The 26,568-nt window shown below is 33.9% G+C and overlaps 1 protein-coding gene across 1 annotated transcript in view; it reads left to right on the plus strand.

Annotated features, from left to right (window-relative positions):
* Window positions 1-26,568, plus strand: part of ZFX (zinc finger protein X-linked) — a 60,544-nt gene that overhangs the window by 15,412 nt on the left and 18,564 nt on the right. The window contains exon 3 of the mRNA XM_044670150.1: window positions 4,344-4,913. Within this exon, the coding sequence (XP_044526085.1) occupies window positions 4,344-4,913 (570 nt within the window). The remainder of the gene's footprint in view (window positions 1-4,343; window positions 4,914-26,568) is intronic.

Raw genomic sequence — 26,568 nt, forward strand, 5'->3', positions numbered from 1 at the left:
TATTGAGGAAAATAGCTTGTTATAAAAATGTTGGTAAATTTGTTCAAGTTTATATCACTTTGCTCTTGGGATGATGTGGCTCCTTTGGGTCACATGTTAGACTTTTTTAAATTTTTTTAACCTATCCCTTCTGTCTTAGAATCAATATTAGGTATTGGTTCCAGAGCAGAAAAGTGATAAGGGGTAGGCAATTGGATTTAAGTGACTTGCCCGGGGTGATATAGCTAGAATGTATCTGAGGCCAGATTTGAAGCCATATCCTCCCAAATCCAGGCCTGACTCTATCCACTGAGCCACCTAGCTGCCCCCAGACTTTTTTTTGACTTGATTTTGTTTCCATTACTTTTTGTTCTTTTATTCGATTTTATTGTTTGTAATCTTTTGCCATCCTTTTCCATTTTGCTTTCTAAATGGATTTATAGTGTAAATCAGTGTTGCCCTTGGCTTTTAATTCTCTATTTGGCAAGAGGATCAGGTGTTTACTTGTTATTATAATTTCTAAGCTCCTTTGGCCTCCTTTTGTTGGTTTTATATTGGCTAACTTTTTTTAGTGATATTTGAGCTCATTATAATTTGTCTTTCCAGTTTGAGTTTTTCATCATTGATAGATAATTTGAATTGGTGAAGTTGAAGTGACTTCTCATCTTTAGAATGTTCTAATTTGATAGATTTTTTTAATCTTTGCTCTATTTAATCAGAAAGCTGATCCAGAAGAAAATATTAATGACATATACAGTGTGAGATAAAAGATATCATTATAAAAACCTTTGGCCTCTTTCATTTTCTAAGTCCAAACTATATTTCACAAATGTCTTTTAAAAATCTGGGATCATTAGAAAATTCTCTATGTAGCCATATTAGTATTTTAGTTTCCTCTTTGAAAAATTTTTTTTCAATACAATTCTTAAAGTCTTTTCACCTCTTGATTATAGGATCATAGATCTATAGCTGGAAGGAATTTTAAGAGGTCATCTAGTCTAGCTCTCTTTTTTATAATTAAGGAAACTGAGGTCCAGAGAATTTAAGTGACATGTTGCACAGGCAATATCAGAGGCAGGATTTGAATGGAGTCTGGAATCAATACTCTTTCCATTTTTCCATAGTCTTTTTGTTTTAGGTGTTACTATCAATCATAACTTATTTTTTTTCTCAGTTATAGTCTCCAAAATTCTAGGGTACATACTAAATTATACCATCATTCTTTCCCCCAGCTTTCACAAGCTCTAAAATGATGTAATCATTTTCTCTGAAGGTTACTCTTTTTGTTTATTAGTTCTTACCTATTATTCAGAATTAGGTTCAGAATATCATTTTCCCTAGACACTCTAACTTCTGAAATATGAAATTATAGTAAAATAAATAAAAAAAATTTATAGATGCATAGCTTTTGGCAGGAATCCTTTAGCAGATGTCCAAATATTTAAAAGCTTCTCATCACAACTCTGTCTTGCCTCCTTGCCAGTTTTGTAATCTGACAAGTTTATATTACTTGTAAATTCCTTTATATTAATTCTGCATAATCCAACTTGAGAATATTGTTAAATGAGATAATAACTACATTTTCTCGCCCACTTTATTGCAATATGTAAAGGTGGTTAAATTTTATCTTTTAAATTATAATAATTTCTTTAGAGAAATTAATAGGAATAGTACAAGAGGTCCATGTTGTTCAGAGAATGGGATAGACATTCAGGGTCTGTCAAATTTCTAAACACTTAAAGGCATTTGTCTGGCTTTTGAGTAAATTACTCAATTTGGGGATATCTAAATTTTGATGTGTAAATACATATATATTTGGTGTATAAAAAATTATAATAAAGAATAGCAATATCACTATTAGTTGTTTAGGACTTCACTGTATTATCTCATTTGAGAGGCAACATAGAATAGTGGATAGAGCATTGGCCTCAAAGCCAGGAAGACTAGGGTTCAAGTCCTGCTTCTGACACATTTGTGTCCTTTAATAAGTTTTTTAATCTCTTGGTGAATGTTCTAGTCAACTTATTTTTTTTAAGCTCTTACCTTCTGTCTTCCTATCAATTCTAAGACAGAAGAGTAGCAAGTCTTTGCCAAATGGGATTGTGACGTGCTTTCAGGATCTCATAGCTAGAAAGTGTCTGAGGTCAGATTTGAACCTAGGTCCTCCTGACTGCAAGCCTGGTGCTCTATCCACTGTGCTTACCTAGTCGCACCTCTGGATGACTTAAAAAACCTTTTTTTTTTTTTTTAACTCTTACTTTTCATCTTAGAATCAATACTGTTCTAAGGCAAAAGAAGAGTAAGGGCTAGGCATTGGGGGTTAAGTGATTTTGCTCAGGGTCACATGGGTGGGAAGTATCTGAGGCCAGATTTGAACCTAGGATATCCTTTCTCTCAGTCTGGCTCTCAATCCACTGAATCTTACCCAGTGGCACCCCTCTAGGTGACTTTTTAAGACCAAGTTGCAGAGGTGTTGAGTTGCACTGGGGATTCCTGGGAGAATCTTATATCAATGAAATCAGAGATCTCTCCCATTCTCAATCTCTTTCTTATTTGATACCTCAAACCATGCCATTTAGGCATAGAAGCTATTATCCCCATTTTATAAACGAAGAAACATGGTGAGAAAGATTGTGTTCATTTAATCCAGTTGGATGGCAGAACCTAGCACAAAAACAAACACAGGTCTCCTGGTATAGGTCCAGTGATTTTAAATTTTAAAAACTGTACCTTAACATGTAAATAATAAGTATTTAAAAGCATAATGATGATACTGGGTTAAACTATTATAGGTAGTGTAAGGAAAAATGAATAAAAATTGTTAAAAGTATTTTACAAAAGAAATTCTGGAGACCTTAAAATACCTCCCAGATTTCATGATAATAGAGTTATTGTTTTAGCTCATTTTAAATAATTTTTGAGAGTTAAGAATTGTGGATTTTTTTAACCTTTTCAGAATGAACAATATGTTGAAGAAATTAATGAATTTCTGTCCCTCAGTATTGACGTAGTGATTAATTTTATGTACCTGCAAAGTTGATGGAAGAGTAGCAAAAAGTAGTAAGATATTTAAGGAGTGATCTTTCAGTTAAGAAACTAAAATTATTTTTCTCGTAATGACAAGAACTTTGGGGATGAGAGTCAAAAAATATAACTTCTATTTCTAGATCACGTAGTTAATTTGTGTATGACATAGGATTGGTCACTTTTACGTTTTGGGGTAAGAATGAGTGTTAGAATAGAAAATGAGCCCATATTCTTGGTTTTTTTCCATCTTAAAATTTTAGCTTCTCTTATCCTGATCCTTAATTATGAAAGAATATTTTTCTTCTTGTTCCTTATTTCTTCCAAAGCATACTTTCCTTTTAAAAAGGCTTTATTGGGGGCAGCTGGGTAGCTCAGTGGATTGAGAGCCAGACCTAGAGATGGGAGGTCCTGGGTTCAAATGTGGCCTCAGATACTTTCCAGATGTGTGACCTTGAGCAAGTCACCTAACCCCTATTGCCTATTAAAAAATAAAAAAATAAAAAGGCTTTACTTATTTCTTCTACTTCTCACTTATGCTGAACTTAAATATGCCATGGTTATTATGCCATAATTCAAGATGTCCTTTTTTCTATTTAAATGCATATTATTTATGACCATACATAACTCTATAGATAAGATTGTTGTTAGAACAGTAGGGAAAAAATTTGAGGGGTTGAGGGGAAGAGCATTCTGATGAAAAGAGTAGAAAGGTGAAATCAGAAGAGGGTGAATATTTTGTGAGGAAAAGGGGGAAATTAATGTATGGTGAAGGAAAGAGTCAGTGTATTTTGCAGGTAATTTTTCTTGGTACCTCTGATTTTTTAATTTTATAGTCTTTTGTAAATATTTAGATGACATCAGTTTTAATGCTGTTAAAACTTTTTATTATCTTTGTTTCTGGAAGTATATTTTCTATGAATATATTCTCTTGATTGCCTCTGGTCATTGGTTTCTCTAGAATGTTTTTCCAGATATTATTTGAATATGTTTTGCATGACTTCAGATGTATAATAGATATCATATTTCTTCTCAGTGGGTGAAAGAGGGAGGAGATAGGTGAGAAAGAATTTGGAAATGAAAGTAAAAATTTTTAAAATAAAAAATATTGTTTGACTTGTGACAGGTCAAAAAGTGATCCTTGTATTATAAGATTGTATTCCCTAACCTCCTCCCCAAAGTGGAAGTAAATCACACATTTATTGCTTTAGTCTAATTCAGTAAAAGAGACAACTTTGAAGTCAGTATGTTCCCCGTGGAAATTTTTTTTAAAGTAATCTATCATTTGAAATAGGCTTGTATGCCTGCAAGTTGTTCATTTTTGTTTTTATTTTTTTAAGGAGCTGATGCTACACACATGGATGGTGATCAAATTGTTGTGGAAGTGCAAGAAACTGTTTTTGTTTCAGATGTGGTGGATTCAGACATAACTGTGCATAACTTTGTCCCTGATGACCCAGACTCTGTAGTAATCCAAGATGTTATTGAGGACGTTGTTATAGAGGATGTTCAGTGCCCAGATATCATGGAAGAAGCAGATGTATCTGAAACAGTCATTATTCCTGAGCAAGTGCTGGACACAGATGTAACTGAAGAAGTCTCTTTAGCACATTGCACTGTTCCCGATGATGTTTTAGCCTCTGATATTACTACAGCAACTATGTCTATACCAGAACATGTATTGACAAGTGACTCTATGCATGTACCCGATGTTGGACATGTGGAACATGTTGTTCATGACAATGTTGTAGAAGCAGAAATTGTCACAGATCCTCTGACAACTGATGTAGTTTCAGAAGAAGTATTGGTAGCAGACTGTGCCTCAGAAGCTGTTATAGATGCCAATGGAATCCCTGTGGAACAACAAGATGATGATAAAAGCAACTGTGAGGATTACCTTATGATTTCCTGTAAGTTTTGGGGTAAAGCTTTATTGTCAAAGATATATTTTGAAAGATGTCTTTTCTAAATATCAGGGATGATATTTACTTTACATGAAATTTCTATGAAATTAAAGTAAATCTCATAAACCTACCTGTATTTGTGTTTTAGTTGGTTCCTATTAAGTTAGGACCTTAAGAAAATTCAAGTGCTTAAGGGACTTCTGATAGGGATTGTTTCCATATGAAGAAAGATTAGCACTTTTCAGCTTAGAAAGATGTCGAATGGGAATTTAATTGATTCCTTAAATCATAAAGGGTGGGTTGAAGATGGACCATCTAATCTTGATAAACCATAATTAGGAGGGCAATGCCTTAAGTTTCCAGTGGAATAAAAAAGGAAATACAGCAGATAAGAGGTGAGTACATAGATAAATATAAGCATCTTCAAAAGGGTTTGGACAAATTGAATGACTGACTATAATTGGTTATTAAAGGAAGCTAGGGTGTTTTGTTACTTTCCTATCTTTTCAGCTTAACATGGAGCCATGCCCTAGAACAAAATATTTCTTAGGCCTGCTGTCAGAAGTTAGAATATAAGATTGGCTGCATCATGGATCTAATCATAATGTGAAAAATCTTAGTGGTTTTAGAATGGATTTCCATAAGAAAACAATTACGAGCAATTTGCTTCTCCAAAGTCTTGTGTGAATATTCAACAAAGCATTGTTAAATAATATAATGTATAGTAAATCTGTAACATTTGAGGGTTATATGTACAATGTAATTTTGCAAACATTTATTGTACTTTTTCTGTGCAAAGTATTGTTAGATGCCAAGGAAAATGCAAAGATTGATAAAATATAGTTCCCACCTTTAAGAACTTATAGGAGAGAGGAGATAGGAAAATAATGATGATACCAAAAAATACACTTGATTTTTATAAAAGGTATAAATAAAGTTCTATAAGAGTTCTAAGCACAAAGTCATTTCTAACTGGGGAGGTTAAGAGAAAGCTTTGTGGAGGAACGAAGGGTAATTTGAGTTAGTCCTTCAAGAAGGGATAGAATTTCAGTAGGTAGAAATGGAGGAGGTGGAAATTCCAAGGAGAGTTGGATGTGAACAAAGGAATAGAAGTAGGAAAATGAGGGACATGATCAGGGAACAGTGAGTAGTCTAGTTTGGTTGACCATAGAATAAATGAAGGAGAGAATTGGAAATAAGGCTGGAAAGATGGTTTGGAACCAGGATTTTAATGACCAGAGATTGTATTCTTTTTGGCCAGCAACTTAGAGAATCTTGGAATAATTTTGATCAGCATAATGCCATGATCATATCTGTATTTGGAAGATTAAATTGGCACTAATTCCCTAGGTGAGAGGGATCAGAGGACATTAAGAATATAGCAAATACTCAAGAAAAAAGAATAACAGAGAAGCCTAGTTGAGAAAGGAGTTCTCTTATTGTTCTTGGCTAGTTCTGGATGCCTTCTTCCTCTTCTCAAAGGAAAACAAAAACAAAACAAAACAACCCAAGCCTAGTTTTCCAGAGAGTACAATACTTGGAGTCAGCATTTTTAATAGCATATAGCCTAATATCAATTAATCCCCATCTTTTCAAGGAGCTCTTGAAGAAAGTGGCCCACGGATCCTTGGACGGGAAGGTTAGCAGAGTGCTGATTACCAACACTGTCCATGGAAAAAGCATGGTTTTATTTTCTGTCTTTTTCAGTCATTCTTACAGTCTTCCCTAAAAAATAATTGTTATGTGTATGTATTCTAGAATATCTTTTCTGAAATCAGCCAGTTTTGATGCTATACCTGATGAAATAGCTAGTAGCTTCTAATTTTTCCAGTTACATGGAAGGTTGAAATGGTTAATTAAGACTCTGTTTCCATGTGGATATTACACTTCAAAAAAAGCTTCTAGATGATGCTTCTTTTCTGGTTTTGCTGCTTACTTTGTTACTATGTACATTATGTATAGTGTATTATATCAGTAGTGGAAGTAATGGCAAATACTTTTTATATTGGTTTGTAGACTGTTGGCTTTTTCTGTTACAATTTGGTACCTCAGGCTTAAGCTTCTTTCTTTTCTTAAAACAAAAAAACAACCTTTACCTTCCATCTTAGAATCAATACTAAGTATTAAAGGCAGAAGGTAGGCAATTGGGTGCAGGATCATATAGCTAGAGAGCGAGTTCAAATTTGAACCTAGGACCTCCAGTCTCTAGGCTTGGCTCTTTATCCAGTGAGCCACCTAGATGCATGCCCCTTAAGGTTTATTTTCAGTATATCAATGTTAAACTGACAGAGCTGTCCATGATCTTCATACAGTCTTGAAAATTAAAATCTTCTGAAAACAATAGCTCCAAGATTGGGAAATTATTTTAATAAACTACACTGCTTAAAGGTTTCCATGATCTAACTGATTTCTAATTGAACATGGCTGAAGAATTTAACTAAAACTGTAGGTGTATGTTCAATTCTAAAAATAAAAAAAAAAACCAGAAATGTCAAAACAACAGCCACATAAAGTAGAAAACAGCTCACTATTCTAATCGCAGTGTTTATTTAGAGGTAGTATTATAAAGTTCATCATCAAGGTATGATTTAATTTTCAGTTCTTTGTTTTCATTTCTATTTATGGGTTTTCCCCTATATCTGAATAGTCTTCATTTATCACTTAGCATGTGTCTGGCACATAGTAGGTGCTTAATAAATGTTGATTGATTGATTCACTCACAGAGTCAAATAGTTGAATTAGCATACACATGTCCATAACAAAGTTTTCCACAGCTGAGCATTTAAGATTTATAGTTTTTTGTATACAGTTGATATGAAAACATCTTTACAGTTTTTCATTTTATTATCTTAGGATGTCATTCCCAAAGTGGCATATTACTGAGTCAAAGAATTTGATTATTTTTATTACTCTTCTTACTCATTAGCAGGATATATTTCCAAAAGTTTTTTTAAATCAGTTTAATATCAACAGCAGTGTAAAAATCTCTTTGCTTCTTCAACTTCATTCATATTGTGCCTTTTCACTTTTTATTTTAGTGGATAGGATGGTACTTTTAATATGCTTGTTTTTAGTTATTATTGTTAGAACCATTTCCATAGTTATTTAGTATTTGTATTTCTTTTTATGTGATCATTTTGTCTTTTGGAGATTATATATCATTTAATTGCCTATATATTTTGAGGATCAAAACCATCTCTAATTTTAATTGTGAATACATGTGTATTCCTATTTTTAAAGTTTTTTTGTACAGAAATGTTTTAGGTTTATCCAGTATTAACTGTGCTACTTTTGCAGGTAATTACTTCTCTTGTTTCAGTAGTCAAGAAATTATCTCCCCATAAAATTGGATTTTATACATTATTACTCCTTAAGTGGTTTGTCTTTTAAGTATAAATTCTTAATCCAGCTGTAGTTAATGTGTTTCTTTTTCTTCATATTTACACCAAATTTTCCTGGTAGCATTTATGGAATAATGTTTCCTTTTTCCTGTTATTTTATTTTACATGGTTTGTCTTTAAATTCTTAAAATAGATTTGGATCTATATCTTTTATTTGGTTTCACTGGCTTGCTGATCTATTCTTTTTTTTTTTTTTAAACCCTTAACTTCTATGTATTGGCTCCTTGGTGGAAGTGTGGTAAGGGTGGGCAATGGGGGTCAAGTGACTTGCCCAGGGTCACACAGCTGGGAAGTGTCTGAGGCAGGATTTGAACCTAGGACCTCCCGTCTCTAGGGCTGACTCTCAATCTACTGAGCTACCCAGCTGCCCCCTTTGCTGATCTATTCTTAATCTATTACCAAATAATTTTAACTAGTTGCTTTATAGTCTTTTTTAAGGATACTTCAATGTACACTTCAAGGATCTAGTACTTCATTGGTATGGATACTTCTCCATTTTTGCTCTCTACAAGTAATTTTTGCTTTTCAGGAATTATTGTATTTTGAGAAAATCCTTCACCTTGTAAGAAATATGTGGATGATCCATTCCAGACTTTTCTGTTTTTGGATGACAGTCATAACTTTCCATTCCCATGACCAATGTTTAAAGGCTTTTCAGCTGGGTAGTATTTTACCAGTTAATAATACATTGCTTTTAAAAACCTTTTGGTTGTTCAGTCATTTCATTTGTATCTGACTCTTCGTGACCTCATTTGGGGTTTTCTTGGCAAATACTGGTGTGGTTTGCCATATCCTTCTAGGTCATTTTACAGATGAGGTAAGTTGAGGCAAATAGGGTTAGTAACTTGCCCAGGCTCACTCAGTCTGTATGAGATCAGATTTGAACTCAGGTCTTCCTGTCTCCAAGCCCACTGCTCTATCTGCTACCTAGCTGCCCTTCAAGGACCTCTTGTCATCTAATTACCATAAAAGGGAATTAGAATATTATGCATACACATGAGCTTTTATTGTTCCTGGAAAAATGTTTGAATAAAACTATATCTTATTCTCTTCATAATGGGGAATAAATATCTCCATCATTACTCACAGTAGCATCATGAAATAGGCATAGAATTTTTTTTTTTAGCTCTTAAGACAGAAAGGCAAAAAAGGAAACAGTTAAATGACTTGCCTAAAGTCACACAGCTAAGAAGTATCTGAGGTCAAATTTGAACCCAGACCTTCCTGGCTCCAGGCCTGGCACTCTATCCACTTGGAGGCATACAATTTTAATGAATTTCTTTAAGTTATTCAAACTTACTAAATAAGTCTTAGGACTCTTGATTTCATTCAAGAAATAGTTATTGTGTTATCTTCCCCATGCTAAAGAAAATAATAAGTGCTATAAGTGAATATAAAAAATTGGAAAATGTTGATTAAAGTAGCATATGAAGATATTAAAGCTTTAAGTCTGTGATCCTAGCTAGTGCTTCAAGGTGTACAATGTACCTTAACATTTGTTATTTCATTTGATTTCTCAGTATGTATTGGTTCCAAGGCAGAAGAGTGGTAAGGGCTAGGCAGTGGGGGTTAAGTGATTTGCCCAGGGTCAAACGGCTAGGAAGTGTCTGAGGCTAGCTTTGAACCTAGGACCTCCCTTCTCTCAATCCACTGAGCCACCCAGCTGCCCCCCCGATTCTCACTATTTGAGGCAAGTGTACAGCTGCTGTCATTCTCATTACCAAAAAGGAACTTTAATGTCGGTGATTTATTAGGACCTGAACTCAAACCCAGGTTTTCTTATACCAAGTCCAATATACTTTCTTTGTCTTTATACAATCAACCCTTAAACCAACAAACACAGAAATAATGCCCAACCCCCCCTTTTCAAAGTACATTTCCTGAAATAGTTAAGCAGAATCATCTAATTGCTTGTTGGTTGTGACTGATGCTTATTGGTGATGGTTTGCATTGTTAACAAAAAGGAAAGATGTTTGTCTTAACATTGATAGCAAGATGCCTACTTGTTTTTGATCCAAGGTTTGGCTACCTCTTAGTGTTCGTTTGATTTGCATTGTTGTAGTTGCCTATATATTTTGGCTCTGCTGTCTTCATGCTTTGCATCAATTCATGTAAGTTCCTTTCTACTTCACCATGTAATAATTAAAATTATGAGGCTGATAGGAACTTAATAACTTTATTAAATCAAAGTAGTAGCAGTAAAGAGAAGGAAGGGGGTAGGAAGGAGGTAGAGAGATACTTAGTTTTCTAATCTATTGGCTGCCTTGATGGGCCTGTGGCTAACAATGGTTCCTTCAGCTCTCCATGCTCCAGCCAGAAGACCCAGACAGGCTCCTGAGTCTCCCCTTATAAGCTGTTTTCTCCACTCACTAACTCTCACACATTACATTTCAGGAATCAACCATAGTTTCTTAATTTGCCTGGGCCACGGGGGCAGTGCCTGTGGAATCAGTTTTCCATCTCATTGGTTCCTTGGTTCCTTAACTTCCTTTCCCTGAGGGCTTATCTATACCTGAATTTGCTCAGTGTTCTTTGACCTCCAAGTCACTGAGAGATAACATAAAAAAGAGTGACATAATGAAGAGAGAAATTTGCTTCTGACAACCATGCAGTTTTTGTGTTCATAGTATATTCCTATGTTTCACAACAAAGTTATTTTCCTTCATGTCGCATTGCCACTTAAACCTATCAATTTAGAGTTGGTATTGTTTTTGTATTAGATATAGTAACCCATAAAAACTGTTTGAAAGAATTTGACCAGTGATATAGATAGTAGTGAAATGATTATGTGTATAAAGCAGACCTCCTATCAATAATGCCTAGGAGCTTCATGACTGGTTTCTTTCCAAGCATTAAAAAAAATTTTTTTTATTATCCCACCTTTACTGATTCTCTTCAATAGGACATTTCATCTATTCTTAAGATGAACTCTATCAGTGCCATGCTAGTAAGTATAGACACACATACACTAAGATACTGTATATGAATCTTCTTTTTTGGGGCACTATGGATAAATCAGTATCTTTTTTGTTCTTTGCATCGTCATATATGCTTCATAACATGATCAATAATTTGTAAGTTGCTTAAGAGACTGTCCTTAAATTCTTTAAATTATGTATAATTTAAATATAAATAATAAAAATATACAGAATTAAAAATCTTTTAATTTTAATTTAATAACTTTTAATTTTAAAGATTAGGCATGAACATTTCAGTATACAAAGAACAGAAAAGAAAATCATATATGAAACAACTTTTATTTTGTCAATTTTTTTAAACAGCAAAAAAAACCTGTTCAGGACTATCACTGCCTCTAAGCTTCCCTCTTCCAAATAATTTGTATTTTTTAAGTGTTTTCTTGCTTTGTCTCTTATTTTTCAGTACTTTGTGGTGTTTAGTACACAATATGTACTCATTAAGTATTTGCTGAATAAATCTTACCCTCAAATTTTTGCAGAAACTGATCTTGTTTTTGGAACACAAAGTTATAAAGAATTGATATATTTTTTCTCTTCCTTGCAACTAATGCCTTGAGGGTCTTGCCTAAAAAAGCTTTAGAGGCAACATTTTATAGTTCCTATGCTTCTATGCTTCTTAGGTTTCACTGGAGTCAGCCACCCTTTTAGGAAATAGTTCATGGTTTTATATTGCTGTTGAGTGGTCACAAAGTTCGAATGAATCTTTATTTTTTAATAGCATCACATTGCATTTAGAAAGTTGCCACTTTGTGACAATAATATTATGGAAAAGTTAGGAGATCAGATCAGATGACATACACAGTTCTTTTACACAGAGATAGGAATTTTAATGTTTTAGGGATATCTGTTGATGTTTAGAGTTAGATTTATAACCATTATGCCATTTTATTGCATGCAACTATAAGATATAGGATTAGAAGGAACCTTAGAGGTATTCTAATTCATACTTTGATTTGTCCAGTAAGAGAAATAGTAAGCAGAGTGGTAAAGAGGCCTTACAAAAAAAAGATCATTTGAACCCAGGCTCTTTGACTCTAAAATCCATTCCTCTTTCCATTACACCACATTGTCTTTCAATACATAGATTATGGTTGGGAACTAACATGATAGAATAGTAAAGTATTTTTCTTTTCAGCTTTAAGAGGTTTGGTTTTTTGCCTTTTACAGTCATTATCATTACAAGTATCAAAATCATCCTTTACTCCAAATGCTTTTACATGGTGTTTTGAATATGTTTTCAATCTTAAAACCAAAACTGAGAAAAGAGTTTCCTAGATTCCTAATTTTCTCTGGCTCTAATTTGACTTATTAGGAGGATTTAGGTTTATGCAACAAATGTTTATATTGCCTTCTATATTCAATTATATGTGTTGGCTTTTATCTTAATATTATTGAAATAGTTTATTTATTGACATCTTAATTTCTAGCTCTGTTACTCTCTCTGCCATGCCTATAGAGCTATCGAGAAAAAACATTCAACAAAACTAACAAACATGACAAACACGTCTTATAGTATATGTAATATTAAATACCCATAGCTCCCCACCTCTGTAAAGAAGGGAGGGAGGGGAGATTCATTGTTTCTTAAAGTGCAGTAATGTTTCACAACATTCATGTTTGCTTAGTGATTCCCTAATTGAGATGCCATCTGTTTGGTTAATCCTTCTGCTTATTTTAGTAACAGAAAAGAGAGAATAAATTATTAAAAAGGAAAATAAATAATTTCAAATAAAATTTACCAATTCTCAAACCAGTACCAATTAAGACTTTTATTACCCTTCCCATCTCCCTTTTCATTATTCTTTGTGTCCTTTCTATTCTTTTTCATTGATGCCTTCTTAAATTTTTTATGCACTTATTTTCATAGTTGATTGAATAGAGTAGCAGAGGTTTTATACAGAGCCACAAAATCTGCTCCCATGTCCCTTTTTATAATAAACAGAAGCTGGTCCCTGACTGCTTCTTGTCCTTGATGCTTTCCCTGCCCCAGTTTCTATGGAAACAGCTGAGCAGAGGAGTGACAACTGGAGGTTTTCTGAATAGGTGAGTAGGTTTTCCATTCTGCTTCTCAGTGGCAATGGTATTACTTCTCATCCGACAGTGAGTCAGCTTTTTTCCAAGTTATCTAGGAAAGGATGTCATGATTAAATTGTTTCTTAATAGAATATCCTGGGATTTTGAAAAACCTTTTTTATGGCTATAGCTTCATTCTAAGTTTTTTATTTCAAAATCCAGTTTCTCATAATAATAAGGAATTATTGGCTTTGGTTTCAAATTAGGAATTTCCAGACTACTAAGTAACACGGGGCAGGTGCTTACTTTTGTTTGCATTAATCTTTAACTGTCTGATGCTTTTTAATGTGGGTACAAATTTGATTAAGGGGCCATTTACATTTTTTATTAAATTACTCTTTCATGATTACCTCTAAGCCTCAAGAAGATTTTTTAGATTTGAAAAAGGTCTAGAAAAGAGCATCTTAAATGGTTGTGATAGGATAACTTTTAAAAGATTAAAATTTTCACCTGATGTAGATGTGATTTGAAGTCTATAAAATCATAAATGGTATTGGTAAAATCAATGTAGATTTATTCACCAAATACAGTAATAAAAGTAGAAGAAAGACTTATTCCTTGAAGCTCAATTGATCATTCAGTTAATATTTATTACATACCTATTGTGTGCTAAGTACTGTATTGTATTAAGTGCTTGAGATAGAAAAAGAAGCAAGACAGTTCTTATCCTCTAGCTCACTAAAATCAAGCCAAATTTCAATTGTTCACAAAATAAACTAGAACTCATTAAAGAAATAATGTGTTTTAAAATAAAATTTGGTTTTAAAGCAGTTTTAGACAGGTCTATATTGAGTTACTAGGAAGAAACTAGTATGTATTATGGTTTTGACCCTCACTGTTATCATCCTAAGGAAAATGAGAGTGTTTCTTCTACAGCAGAGACAGAACATTGTGAACTTGGATAAATCTTGGGGCCAATCAAGTTGTATTATATTTCTTTCTCCTCTAGGCTAGATATGTCTCATTTTAAAGTTAAAATAATAAAAAATATTTCTTTAAAAGTATTGCTGCTCTTAAAATGGGGAGACTTTTTTCCTCCTTTGTTATTTGGGTTTCACTCCCAAACTTGCCACTTTAGACCTGTTTCAGTCTTGGGAATGCTGGTGTTTGTAGAAAAACTTTTTGATAACTGCAGAGTAAATGGATTGAGATGTATATAACTATGAGAAGGCCAAGACTATTAGATAATATTTCAAGACTATAACTTTGTAGTATTCCTAGACCATATGCATATTGCCTGTATGAGTGAATTGAATGATAGGTAAATCTAAGAACTTTGCCTCAATATGAGAAAAGGCATTTGCTTTTTGTATAGAGCTATTGAATGAACAAACAAAATGGGCCAAAATTCAATTGACTTGGGTGGATCAAAGAATGCAATATCCCCTAAAATCTTCCTTCAATACATTAATTAAACTGGTTTTTCATTGTTGGGGAAAATCAGAATTTTAAAGGATAATTAAAATCATTTGGAAATATTAAATAATTTTCATTATTACTTGACTATAATAGAAGTTGTCCCAAGTTACCTTCCTTGAGAACCTTTTTAGTCTTATTTTTTCTATGATTTCATCCATAAAATGTAAACATTTCCAAAATGTGCCTGTGCCATACAAGGAAGGGAAATTTTGCAGTTTTTTTTTTATATTTCTATATATACATGTATTTATAATGTATGTAACTCTTGGACCTTTTTCCCCTAGAGTCTGGAGTGGCATTTATATTATTTTAAATATGCTACTTTGCTGAACAATCATTTTCTCTCTGCAGACTCTTCCCAATTTTCTTAGCAACTAAAGAGAGCATAAGCCCTTTAAAAAAAATTGAAAGAGATTTTATTTTCCCAATTACATGTAATAATAATTTTTATTTTATATGTTTTACAAAATTCTAAGATCCAGATTGTCTTCTTCACTCCCTTCCTTCCTCTCAGAGATGGTAAGCAATTTCATCTGCATTATACTTGTTTTAAAATGCAAAGCATACTTCCATATTGGCCATTGTTGTAAGAGAACACTCATAAATCCAAAACCCTGAAATAAAATCATGAATAAATTACTTGCTTTGATCTGTATTCCAATTCCAACAATTCTTTCTCAGAGGATGGAATACATTCTTTGTTTGAAGTTCTTCAGAATTGTCTCAGATCATTCATTGTTTTGCTGAGTGTAGCAAAGTCCTTCACAATTGATCATTGTATAATATTGCTGTTACTGTGTACAATGTTTTCTTGATTTTGCTTATTTTGCTCAGCATCAGTTCATGTAGATCTTTCCAGCTTTTTCAGAAATCATCTAGTTCCTTCTTAGAAATAAGAAACTGACCTAAAGAAAAAACTTTTGAGTAGTGAGAGAGGGAATTAGAAAGGCTATCTAGGTAGAACTCTTAATTTCCCATCATCCTTTGAAACTCTATAGCTTTATAGAGAATGTAATGATCTTATCGATTTTATGTTTATGTAGTATTGTTAGAGAATCCATTTTAATTATTCTGCCTCATCATGACAGTCAACAACATGCTTTGTTAATAGACAGTTTGTACTGTCAAACAAATAACATTCTACCTTAATTAGAAAACTATATAGTGGCATAGTTTCCCTGAACAGATTTACAAATTCTTTGTATGTTGAAAAGGCCATTGTCCTTATCTTTTATTGAATAGGAAGGTCCACTTGTATATTAGTAGCCACTCAGATATTTTTGAATGATTGAAGGCTACATCGGATTGTTATTGATAAACTGACAAAAAGTACATCATCATTCAGCAGTAAATATTAGTGTTGGCATATTGCTAATTATATATTTTAACACTTACTGTGAAGATCCTATTGTTAAAAAAAACTTTCAAATTGGAGAATGAAGTCTTATTTTTGGATGATACAAAAATATATATCTCTAGTTTTTATTTCCTTAGCCAAATTCTTCTTGCAGGTGGAGAATAAGTCATCATGTCTACCCTATCCTGCTTATATATGTTGAATTCTGTTAGATTTATTCTATTTTTTTCTCTATTTTTAAACAAGTTGTTTTAATATTCTTTAATATACTTTTAGAGTGGAGTCTTAAAATTGGGATTAAACTGTAAGAGAAGAATTGCTTTAGTCAGGCTTCGGGTTGTAAAGTTAAATTCAGGTCAACTGAGAAGTGATGTAAAACAAAGCAACATTAATAGAGAGAGATTCTCTTCCAACAGGGTACATCAAGTTTAGTGGTTTTTCTCTTGCCTTAGTAAGCCAAATAATCACTTGTGGAAAAGCTTGTTTCATTCTTTTTGGCTTCATTCTGAAAAGGTTAGTAGAACTTATCATTTTTCCTTATAAACTATTATGAATCTATTTTCTGTGATTCTGGCTGTTTTTTTTCTTAAACTTATTTTTAAGATGGTCAATTTTGGCTTTCAAGACATTATTTTCTTGTTTAAGTTCATGTATTTTCTTTTCCCATTGTCTTCAGCCTCTCTTGATTGTTTTTTGAGTTCTTGAGTTAATTGAATTTTGAGTCCTTGAGTTAATTGCATTTTGAGTTCTTCCAAAGCCTGTGTCCATTTCACTGAAGTTTCTGTGTTTTTTCTTGGTGTTTCTTGGTCCTCCTCAGATCCATTTGCTCTTTATTCATTTCCTGGATAGAAGCTGTCGATTGTAATTTCTTTTTTCTTTTTCTGTTGTTTACTTATATTTTTTCCTTCTTTCTCCCCTGTAATTGGCTGTAATCTTGCTTCTCTGGTTATTTGTTGGATCTGTGGGTTTGGGCTATTTTGTCTCTGCTCTGCTGATTGACTAGATTAATGAGCCCTGATTCCTGATCTTCCCCAGCTGGCTAAAGATGTGATTACAGCTACTTTCACTGCAGTCTATGGGGGAGGGGTGTTGGAGCTTCCCTGCCCTCTGAAGACTTCTTATCTGCCCTATTGATAAGATTAAGCTGGAGTGGATCTGCAGAGCTGGTTATGCCCTGAGGCCAAAAAAGGTGGGGCGGGTGGTCCAGATGGAGTGTTTTCACTGACTAGGCTGCCCTCTCTGTGCTTCTCCAGCTGCCTCCCTCCCATATGTGTTCAACTCCTTGAGCCTGGCAAAGCTGTGCCAGCCAGGCACTCCCTCCTGACTTGCGTTCTTACCCACCCAGAGATTCTAGGATCTGCTGGAGACTCAGCACATTAGGTGGGGGAGGGGACCTGGGATCTTCCTTCTAACTTTCAACTGTTCAAGAATTCAGGCTTCCCTCACTGCTCCCCCTTCATCCCCCCCCCAATACCTTTTAAACTGGGTTCAGCAGGAGGATCCCCCAGCTCTGTTCTATTGTCAGATTTGGTTTTCTGCTCCCTCAAGCACTTTGTCCTTGATTGTTATTGAAGGATTTTCAGAGGTATGGAGCCTTCCTGCATCTAAGCCATCTTCCAAGAATTCCCTTAGATCTAAATTTATTTTTAAATGAGTATTTTTAAGAAATTTAAACCCATACCTTCCATCTTAGAATCAATACAGTGTATTGGTTCCAAATTAGAAGAATGGTAAGGGCTACACATTGGGGGTTAAGTGACTTGCCTGGGGTTACATAGCCAGAAAATGTCTGAGACCAGATCTAAACCCAAGATCTCCTTTCTCTAGACCTGGTTCTCAATCCAGTGAGCTACCTAGCTGCCTCCCCTCCTCCCCCTTGACAGTTTTTTAAACTATTCTATATTAAGCCTGTTCTTGGGACAACTAGATATATATGCTTCATACCTATTGTGAGAAATAATATATTTTATTACATTAATTTTTTATTAGTTAGTTAATTGCCTACTGTGTTCAAAGCACTTTGCAGGTCAAAGGGGAGATAACAGAAGTTTAGTTGAGATTTGGTTTTTGCCCTTTAAGGAGTTTGTGGGATAGTGGAGAAGGAGAAATATACAAATAATGGTAACTACAAAATCAAATTATGTGGTCAGTGTACTATAAAGTTGCAATTTGAGGTCTGATTTTTATTGGAGAGGAGAATTGTCACAGACAGGAAGAATTAGGTAAGGTTTAACAGAGAAGTTGCAAATTGAATTAGGATTTAAAAGATAGGTTAGTAATCAACAGGCTAAGGCAGAGTTGGAGATGGTATTGATGAGAGAGGTATTCTAGTCAGAAAAAAAAGTATAAGCAAAGAAAGAGTTTATGACCATGCAGAGAATATTCGGTAGGCACACAGTCCATTGTGACTAGAGTGTATGGTCTTGAATCAGTGTCAGGGTCACAAAATTCTCATGGTCAGCTTCACATTGAACGCCATAGCCTTTGGATTTTGGCATCTGCACTTAGTTTTAGGAACCTTTCATTTCTTTCTAAGCCTTTGCTTCCTTGTAAGTAAAATGAGTTGTTCTAGAGGACGTTGAAAAGCCTTTACAGCCTGAAATTTATAATCCTGTAACTACTTGCATTTTTGTAGTTTACACACTTCGGTGAATATCAGTGTAACTTGCAAAGCTCTTTTTGTAAAACAGCTCTGTGTTAGAAATAGTAGGAATATTATTTATGTATTACAGATGATATGATGTTGAGAGTTGTTAAGAGACTTGACAAAGTCTAGAAAATATCAAAGCCAGGACAGAAAACCTCAGGTCTTCTGATCCTTGAGTCAAGTGATTTATCCATTCTGCTAGGTTAAGGGACTAGAATTTAATTTCCTTGGCAACAGGGAACCATTGCAGACTTTTCTTAGCCTGTGAGTATCATGATCTTTATGAACTCTGCATGATTATTAGTATGGCAGTAAAGGATGGATTGGAAGGAGAGGAGAGCTGACAAGGAATCTGTTAGGCTGTTAATGGAAATGAAAGTCAGTATTGAGATGGTGGCAGTGAGGATGGAGAGGAGATAGATGGAAAATTTAGTGTAGAGGTACATTTGGCAGGACTTGGGGACTGATTATATATAAGAGGTGGTACAGATGGATGAGTTCCAATGGTTTGAATATGGGAGCTTGGATAAAAATAGCAGTGCTTGCAGACAGAAATAGTAAAGTCATCACCCCTATGAAGACTTCTCTGGACTTCTCCAGTTGTTGGTAACTCTCTCTTTTCTCAGTCTTCCTCATATTATACTAATTTGTGTATAAGATTTCTGACCTTAGATTTCTATTAGAATGTAAGCTCCTTGAGAATAAATTATTTTAGTTATTTTATTCCTAGCACCTAGCACAACACTTTGCACATAATAGGAGTATTAAGAATAGTTGCTAAACTAAAAGTTCAAAGAAGAATATTTATGGCCTTATTTAGGGTGCCAGTAGGACAGTTAAACAGACATGGGATATAAGCTGTTGACAGTGTTGGGCTGGAGCTTAGAAGAAATGTCAGTACCAAAGAGAGAGAAATGGAAATTATTTCTGTAAAGGTGGTAAAAGTTACCATAGTGAATGTGATTTCCAAATAAGAAAGTAGTAGGGAGTAAAGAACAAAGAACTAGAAACTTGCTTTTTTTTTTTTTTTTTTTTTTTTTTTAATTGCTTTAGATCGACCTCTTTAAAGGTGGATGAAGTGCTTCCTACTCCTAGAAAACTGGAATTTGGCAACTATTGAATCCACTTTTACCATATTAATCATGGCTATTGTTTTCATAGTTTGTTATAATTTATAAACTGTTTTACTCGTATCAGCTTCAGTCCTTATAACCATGTAAGGTAGATGCTATTATTATCTCCATTTTGTAGATGAAGAAATTATATGACTTCCCCAGGGCCAAATAGCTTAGTGATGTCTGAGGAAGTATTTGAACTCAAATCTTCTTGACTATAGCACTCTGTTCATTATATCACTTGTATGTTTCAGTTTTATGTATTTTTAAACCCTTACTTTCCCTCTTAGAGTTAATACTGTGTAAGAGTTCCAAGGCAGAAGAGCAGTAAGGGCAGGCAAAGGTTAAGTGATTTGCCCAGGGTCACACAGCTAGGATGTATCTCAGTTTAGATTTGAACCCAGGATCTCCCATCTCTGGGCCTTACTCTTTATCTTCTGAGCCACCTAGCTGCCCCTGTGTTTCATTTATATTAATGAGTAATGTTCATGATTTTATAATCTCCAGTAATAATCTGTATCAATTTTTATCTTTCCAGAGAGAAGAATCCAAAATTTCAATCTGTACTCATATGAGCTTCTCCTTAAACCATATCTTTTCATCATTTCAGTTTTCCTTCTTTTACTGTATCAACTCCTTCAAATTCTGTGTTTTGAGTTATGATAATTTACTCATGTGGGTCATTATAATTTGAACAAAATTTTGGAGATTTATTATTTCTATTTTGTTTCTAATACCTCTCCTAATGATGCCCATTATTGTATTGATTTTTTTTAAACCTGTAACAGCATATATTAGGTTGAGTTAACATGTTACTATTGTTAGCTTGATGCCTACAAGGAACAGTTTCTTTGAGATACTTGGATCATAGTGGATATCTTTCATTTCTTACATATGGCCAGGTTATTTTCCCCCAAGTATTTTTGTTACAGAATAGTTTTTTTGTACTATAGTCATTTGCTGCCTTTTTTGCCTGCCATGTAGATTTTTAAAAATCTTCCAGCTTTTTTATCTATTGTTTGACTACTTTACTACTCAGAAGAGCTCAGACCAAAGAGTTTGGTCTGTTCACAGATTTCTATCTTTCAGATTATTTGTAAAAAAATGTTACATCAGGCTACATTTGCCACTAATCCTTTGGAGACCTCATTATTAACATTTCCCCTTCCAGAGAAACCTGCTTATTTAACTCTTACTAATTTTCCTGTTTCTAAACCAATTCCCTGTTAGGTGACAGAACAAAACAATTCTATGTTGTTCTAAGTCTTTGGTGGGGACTCATGTCAAAAAAATATATTATAAAAATCTAAATAACTAACAGAGCTGGAAGGGGACCTTAGACACTATCTGTTGCAAGTTTCTTATTTTATAGTTAAACACACCTGGCACCTGGGGCCCATGAAGGTTAAATGACTTGGGGCACAAGTAGTAAATGTTAGAGAAGAGATTTGAACCTATGTCCTCTTATGCCCAAACTAGTATTTTTTCTACTGTAACCATACTGCTTCCTTCCTTTTTATCTTAATTCATCCCTTCAAGAATGCTTATTGACATTCCTTAATCCATGTAGATAAAACATTATTACTTTTTTTCTGCTTTGTTATTCTGCTTTGGAAGTTAACTTAAAGATTATCCAGTTCTGAAATCCACAGAGACTTTCCCTTTGCTAGTTCTTTCAGGATGGCTCTAGCCCACTCCTGAATAGGTGTATTTGGGAAAAAAGGAGTATTTTAGTGCCACCTCATGTTATGTAGGGCTGCTAGGTGGCACGGTGACTGGAGTACTGGCCCTGAGTCAGGAAGATTTATCTTCCTGAGTTTAAATATGGCCTCAGACACTTCCAAGCTGTGTGACCCTGAGCAAATCACTTAAACCTGTTTGCCTTAGTTTCCTCTTCTGTAAAATAAGCTTGAGAAGGAAATGACAAACCACTCCATTATCTTTGCCAAGAAAATCTCAAATGGGATCATGAAGAGTTGGACACAATTGAACAACAAAAAGTTATAGTAGCAGAGATAGGATGTGAGCCCATATTGTCCAACTCCAAACTTTTCAGGATTTCCATTGACATCATTCTTGCATGATAATCCTGAGTTTTCAAGGGCTATACTGGAATAGTGTTAAGTTCTAGTGGTTCCTAAAAGGAAAAAAAAATCTTTGACCACAAGCCTGTTGATGGAATGTATGTTTTTTGTTCCAGAAACGACCTTGTTAAGTTTTAGAAGACTTGTCACCATGATAGTTACAGAGTAATAAATCTTTTTTGGCCATAGCAGCTTTTTTTTTTTTTTAATTTAAAAAATTTTAATTTATTTAATTTAGAATATTTTTCCATGGTGACATGATTCATGTTCTTTCCCTCCCCTCCTCCCACCCCTCTTCTAACCAAAGAGCAATTCCACTGGGTTTTACATGTATCATTGATTAAGACCTTTTTCCATATTATTACTATTTGTAATAGAGTGATCATTTAGAGTCTGCATCCCCAATCATATCCCCATCGAATTGTGTGATCAAGGAAATGTTTTTCTTCTGTGTTTCTACTCCTACAGCTCTTTCTCTGGATGTGGATAATGTTCTTTCTCATAAGTCCCTCAGAATTGTCCTGGATCATTGCTTTGCTGCTAGTAGAGAAGTCCATTACATTCTATTGTGCCACAGTGTATCTGTCTCTGTGTACAATATAGCAGCTTTCAAATACTGTATGTGTGCAGTTTATAGAAGAGTTATGAGTGGTTGAAGGAATACCCACACCATCAAATTATGGATTCATGAAGTATTACTATGATATTGGCAATTGTGCTGTCAATTTATATTTATTCAATATAACCATTTAAATTCTTAGTTTCCTAATCTGCTTGTAGAACTGTGCTTTGAAAAGATACCTATTTTCACTCACAGTTAAGCTGAAAAAAATTTCTTCAGTTATCCAACCCTATCTTTATATCTTGATGCTTTTATTTTGTAAATGTCACAGCTCCTTTTTGTTAATTGATGGCATTGTTTTCTTTTTTTCTTTTCTTTCTAATTCTTTAATTGCTATTTGTATTTTTGATTCTAATCCCAATATTGTTCTCTGAAATTTTGGAATATTTTTTGGGGTAAATCTTTTTGGTTTCTGTTCTTTTAAATGGGAAGGATAAATTAATTTGAATTTTTTATAGACATTACATTGATCAGGAGAGATTCAAGTGTAGCTATCTCTTTGAAAAGCATCGTTGCCAATGGCAATCGTTATTATGTCTGTCAGCTGTTAAATTAGAATAGGTTTCTTGGAACAGATTTGTTTCCTAGGAGATCTGCATCAGTGTGAATATTCAGAATTCATTTTTTCAGGCTTTTCTTCTTGGTTGTCTTTAATTTCCATGGAAAAATTAACCTGATTAGCAAAACGAGTTATTTCTTTGGCTTGAAGTATGACATTGACTAACTAATTATGTCTTTACAATTCGTGTAAACAAAGAACTAAATGTGTTTTTTAGTTGCTTATACTATTCATCTCCTCATTTAATTTCCTTGCTGGTAATGTAGGAAAGACATGACTGCTATTCAGTGAACTCCTTCCAATTTTACTTGTTAGAGGTGAATTAATGTTATGAAATACCCTTGTCAAGGGCCTCCTGTTTTATCTCTTGCCTTAGAAACTGGTCCTAAGTCTGGATAAAAAGCATGACATAATCAGATGTTGAGGCTTGTACTGTAATTGGGTTTCTATACTCTGATCCCTCATAGTAGTGGCTTCTGGTACCTCTGAAAAAAAAGAAAAGAAAAGAAAAAGACTAGTGCCATTTCTTAGCTGCTATTCCCTATAAAGAATACAGACTTAGGTATTTCTCCTGGGAATTTGATCAACAGCTGAACCCTTAACTGAACCCATGCACAACTCTAGGACCAAAGGGACACTGGTGTGTTCCAGAGGCTTCTTCCTTCCTTGAAGACTCCAAGGTAATACTCAGTCTGATGAGATCCTGGCAGCCATACAGTGCCCTCAGTTAAATACTCTGTGAACCTTTCTTAATTGTGGGATAGAATTATTTACAGGTATGTCTTCAGTTAGCAAGCACTCACACAGCAGTGCCCTCAACACTGGTATCTTCATCAGTGCCAACCTGCTTCTAACATACCTCAGCCAGAATGAATACTGCTTTATCATCCTAATCCTCTTCCCCCAACAAACACCCCTGTAAAGATTGGTTTGATTTTATCACGTTGCTTTTGTTAGTATGTACATGTCTACATTAGGGAAAACTTTAGATCTTTATGGTATGGTCTACTCTAGGAAATTTTTGAATTTGAAGACAAGATCATAGAATAGTATTGAACCTAAATGCTATCCCTAGGGCTAATTTACACCCTTTAATGCAAGGAAGACAAAAAAAAATTAGTATAGAGATAGTTTGTATAGTTTTCTGATATTGTGATTAAAGTGTACCAACCTCTTCCACCCCTGGTAAGCTTTCAGTACCAGCAAACATGTATCCTATTTTACAGTGCTGCTGTGACCACATGTCATGAAACTGCCACAGTTAATTAGGTTTGGGCTAGAGGTGATTCCCAATTGCATATTGCTAATTTCTAAACTAATGCAAACGTATTCAGCAAAGCACAATATTCTATTTTCTTTTGTTAAAATGTCAAGTTTTGTCAAGGAAAGAGAATAGCAGTTGGTCAAAATGGGTCTTCAGATCTGAGTCATATATATTTCATTTTCTGTCTGAATGACTCGCTTGTTTTAAGCTTCATTCTTGATGGTTTTTAATCTTAATGGTTTATAGATGTATAACTATTAATAGCCAATATTATTTTCAAATGGAATGACTTCTAAATTTTATATTGTTCAAATAATACTTTTAAAAACTATTCTTTTATGGTTTCCTGATGGGTGGTAGTTTTTTGAAGATACTCGTAAACTTGTTTCTTTTCTTCTTGTAGTATAAAATAGTTTGTACTGTGGATATGGGCAATGACTTGTATTCATTTCTGTTTCTGGTGACATTTTTCAAATTGAGTAATTCTAAAATTCTCTGATAATTTTGGAAAGCTGTTTTTTTTTCTGGGCCTTGATTTTTAAAACTTGAGTTTCACAAATAATTCTAGAAGAAAAGATGGATTGTAGCATTTCCATTTAAATATATCCTGCCATTCCCACAAATGCACATATTTTGAGATTTGGACATAGCAAGTGTTGTATCTAGTGTTAAAACACTGTTCTTTGGAGGGGAGAGGGTGCTCCGTACTGAAACCTTCATTAAATCATTAATAACCACATCCTATGGAAAAAGGTTGTAATAAATGAAATGATGTTTTAAAGCACAATAACTTAATACGTGCTTTTTTTTTTTTAATTTTTTAATTTTAAACCCTTAACTTCTGTGTATTGACTTATAGGTGGAAGAGTGGTATGGGTAGGCAATGGGGGTCAAGTGACTTGCCCAGGGTCACACAGCTGGGAAGTGTCTGAGGTCAGATTTGAACCTAGGACCTCCTGTCTTTAGGCCTGGCTCTCAATCCACTGAGCTACCCAGCTGCCCCCTAATATGTGCTTTTCAATACCTCTGGCTGCTCTTTTAAAAAATATAAAATGTTTGCTCTTTTGCTTTTATCCAGCCATTCTTTTAATTTGTCTTTTTTGTGTAAGTTTTCTTAGATTTTTCATTATATTTCATTCAAGTTTAACTTTTGGGGGTTTAATGTAAGATATAATTACATTAATTTTTTTTGTCTTCCTTTTTTCAGTTTATATCACTTCATACAAGTCTTTCCAAGTTTCTTTCAATTTCTTTTAACAGTAATATTTTTGAATTTGAAAACTTAAAAATATCCCCCAAATTATTATTCTCAATTAGTTCCAATATTTTTGTTAGCTTAAAGAGTGCAGCTATAAATGTTTTGTTACATATAAAATTGATCTTCTTATGTTATATTCTCAGTCGTGTTAAAAAGATTAAAAGTCAGTTTTATAATGACTTCTCTCAAGTAATTCCACAATGGTTGAAACAGTTCACATCTGTCAGCAATATATTAGTGTGCCTATCTTCCTATAGCCTCTTCACCATCCACTATTACTGGTCTTCTTCATCTTTGCCATTTTGAGGAGTATGAAGTAAAACTTAGTTGTTTTATGTTATTTTTATTTGTGATTTGGGGTTATCTTTCATATGATCATTAATCATTTGCATTTCTTCATTTGAGTCTTCATAATCACTGGTCACATTAGCTGGAAAATGACACTTGATCCTTGTATATTTGTATCGATTCTCTTTATAGCTCTTTGTATCATTCCTATATATGACTTTTCACAGATATAACTAATGAAAAGATTTTCTCCCGTTCAGCATCTTCTTTTATAGCTACATTGATTTTGTCAATACAAAAAAGTTTTTTAAAATTTTATTTAATCAAAATTGTCTTATTTTCACCTTTATGGTCTCTTCTATCCTTTGTTCAGTTAAGAATATTCTCCTGGCCACAGTACCTCTTATTTTCTAATTTCATTATGATGTAGCCTTTTGTTTTTAGAACAAATAATTCATTTGATACATGTGTGTTATTTGGAGGAAGATGCTATATTATAAACCTAATTTCTGCCAAACCAGTGAATTGCTTTCTTCTTTCAAAACTGTCACTTTAAAGATAGTTTGGTGAATTGGATATAGAGCAATGGGTTTAGA

This window comes from Gracilinanus agilis, chromosome 3 (genome assembly GCF_016433145.1).
Source record: "Gracilinanus agilis isolate LMUSP501 chromosome 3, AgileGrace, whole genome shotgun sequence".
NCBI classification, from domain to species: Eukaryota; Metazoa; Chordata; class Mammalia; order Didelphimorphia; family Didelphidae; genus Gracilinanus; species Gracilinanus agilis.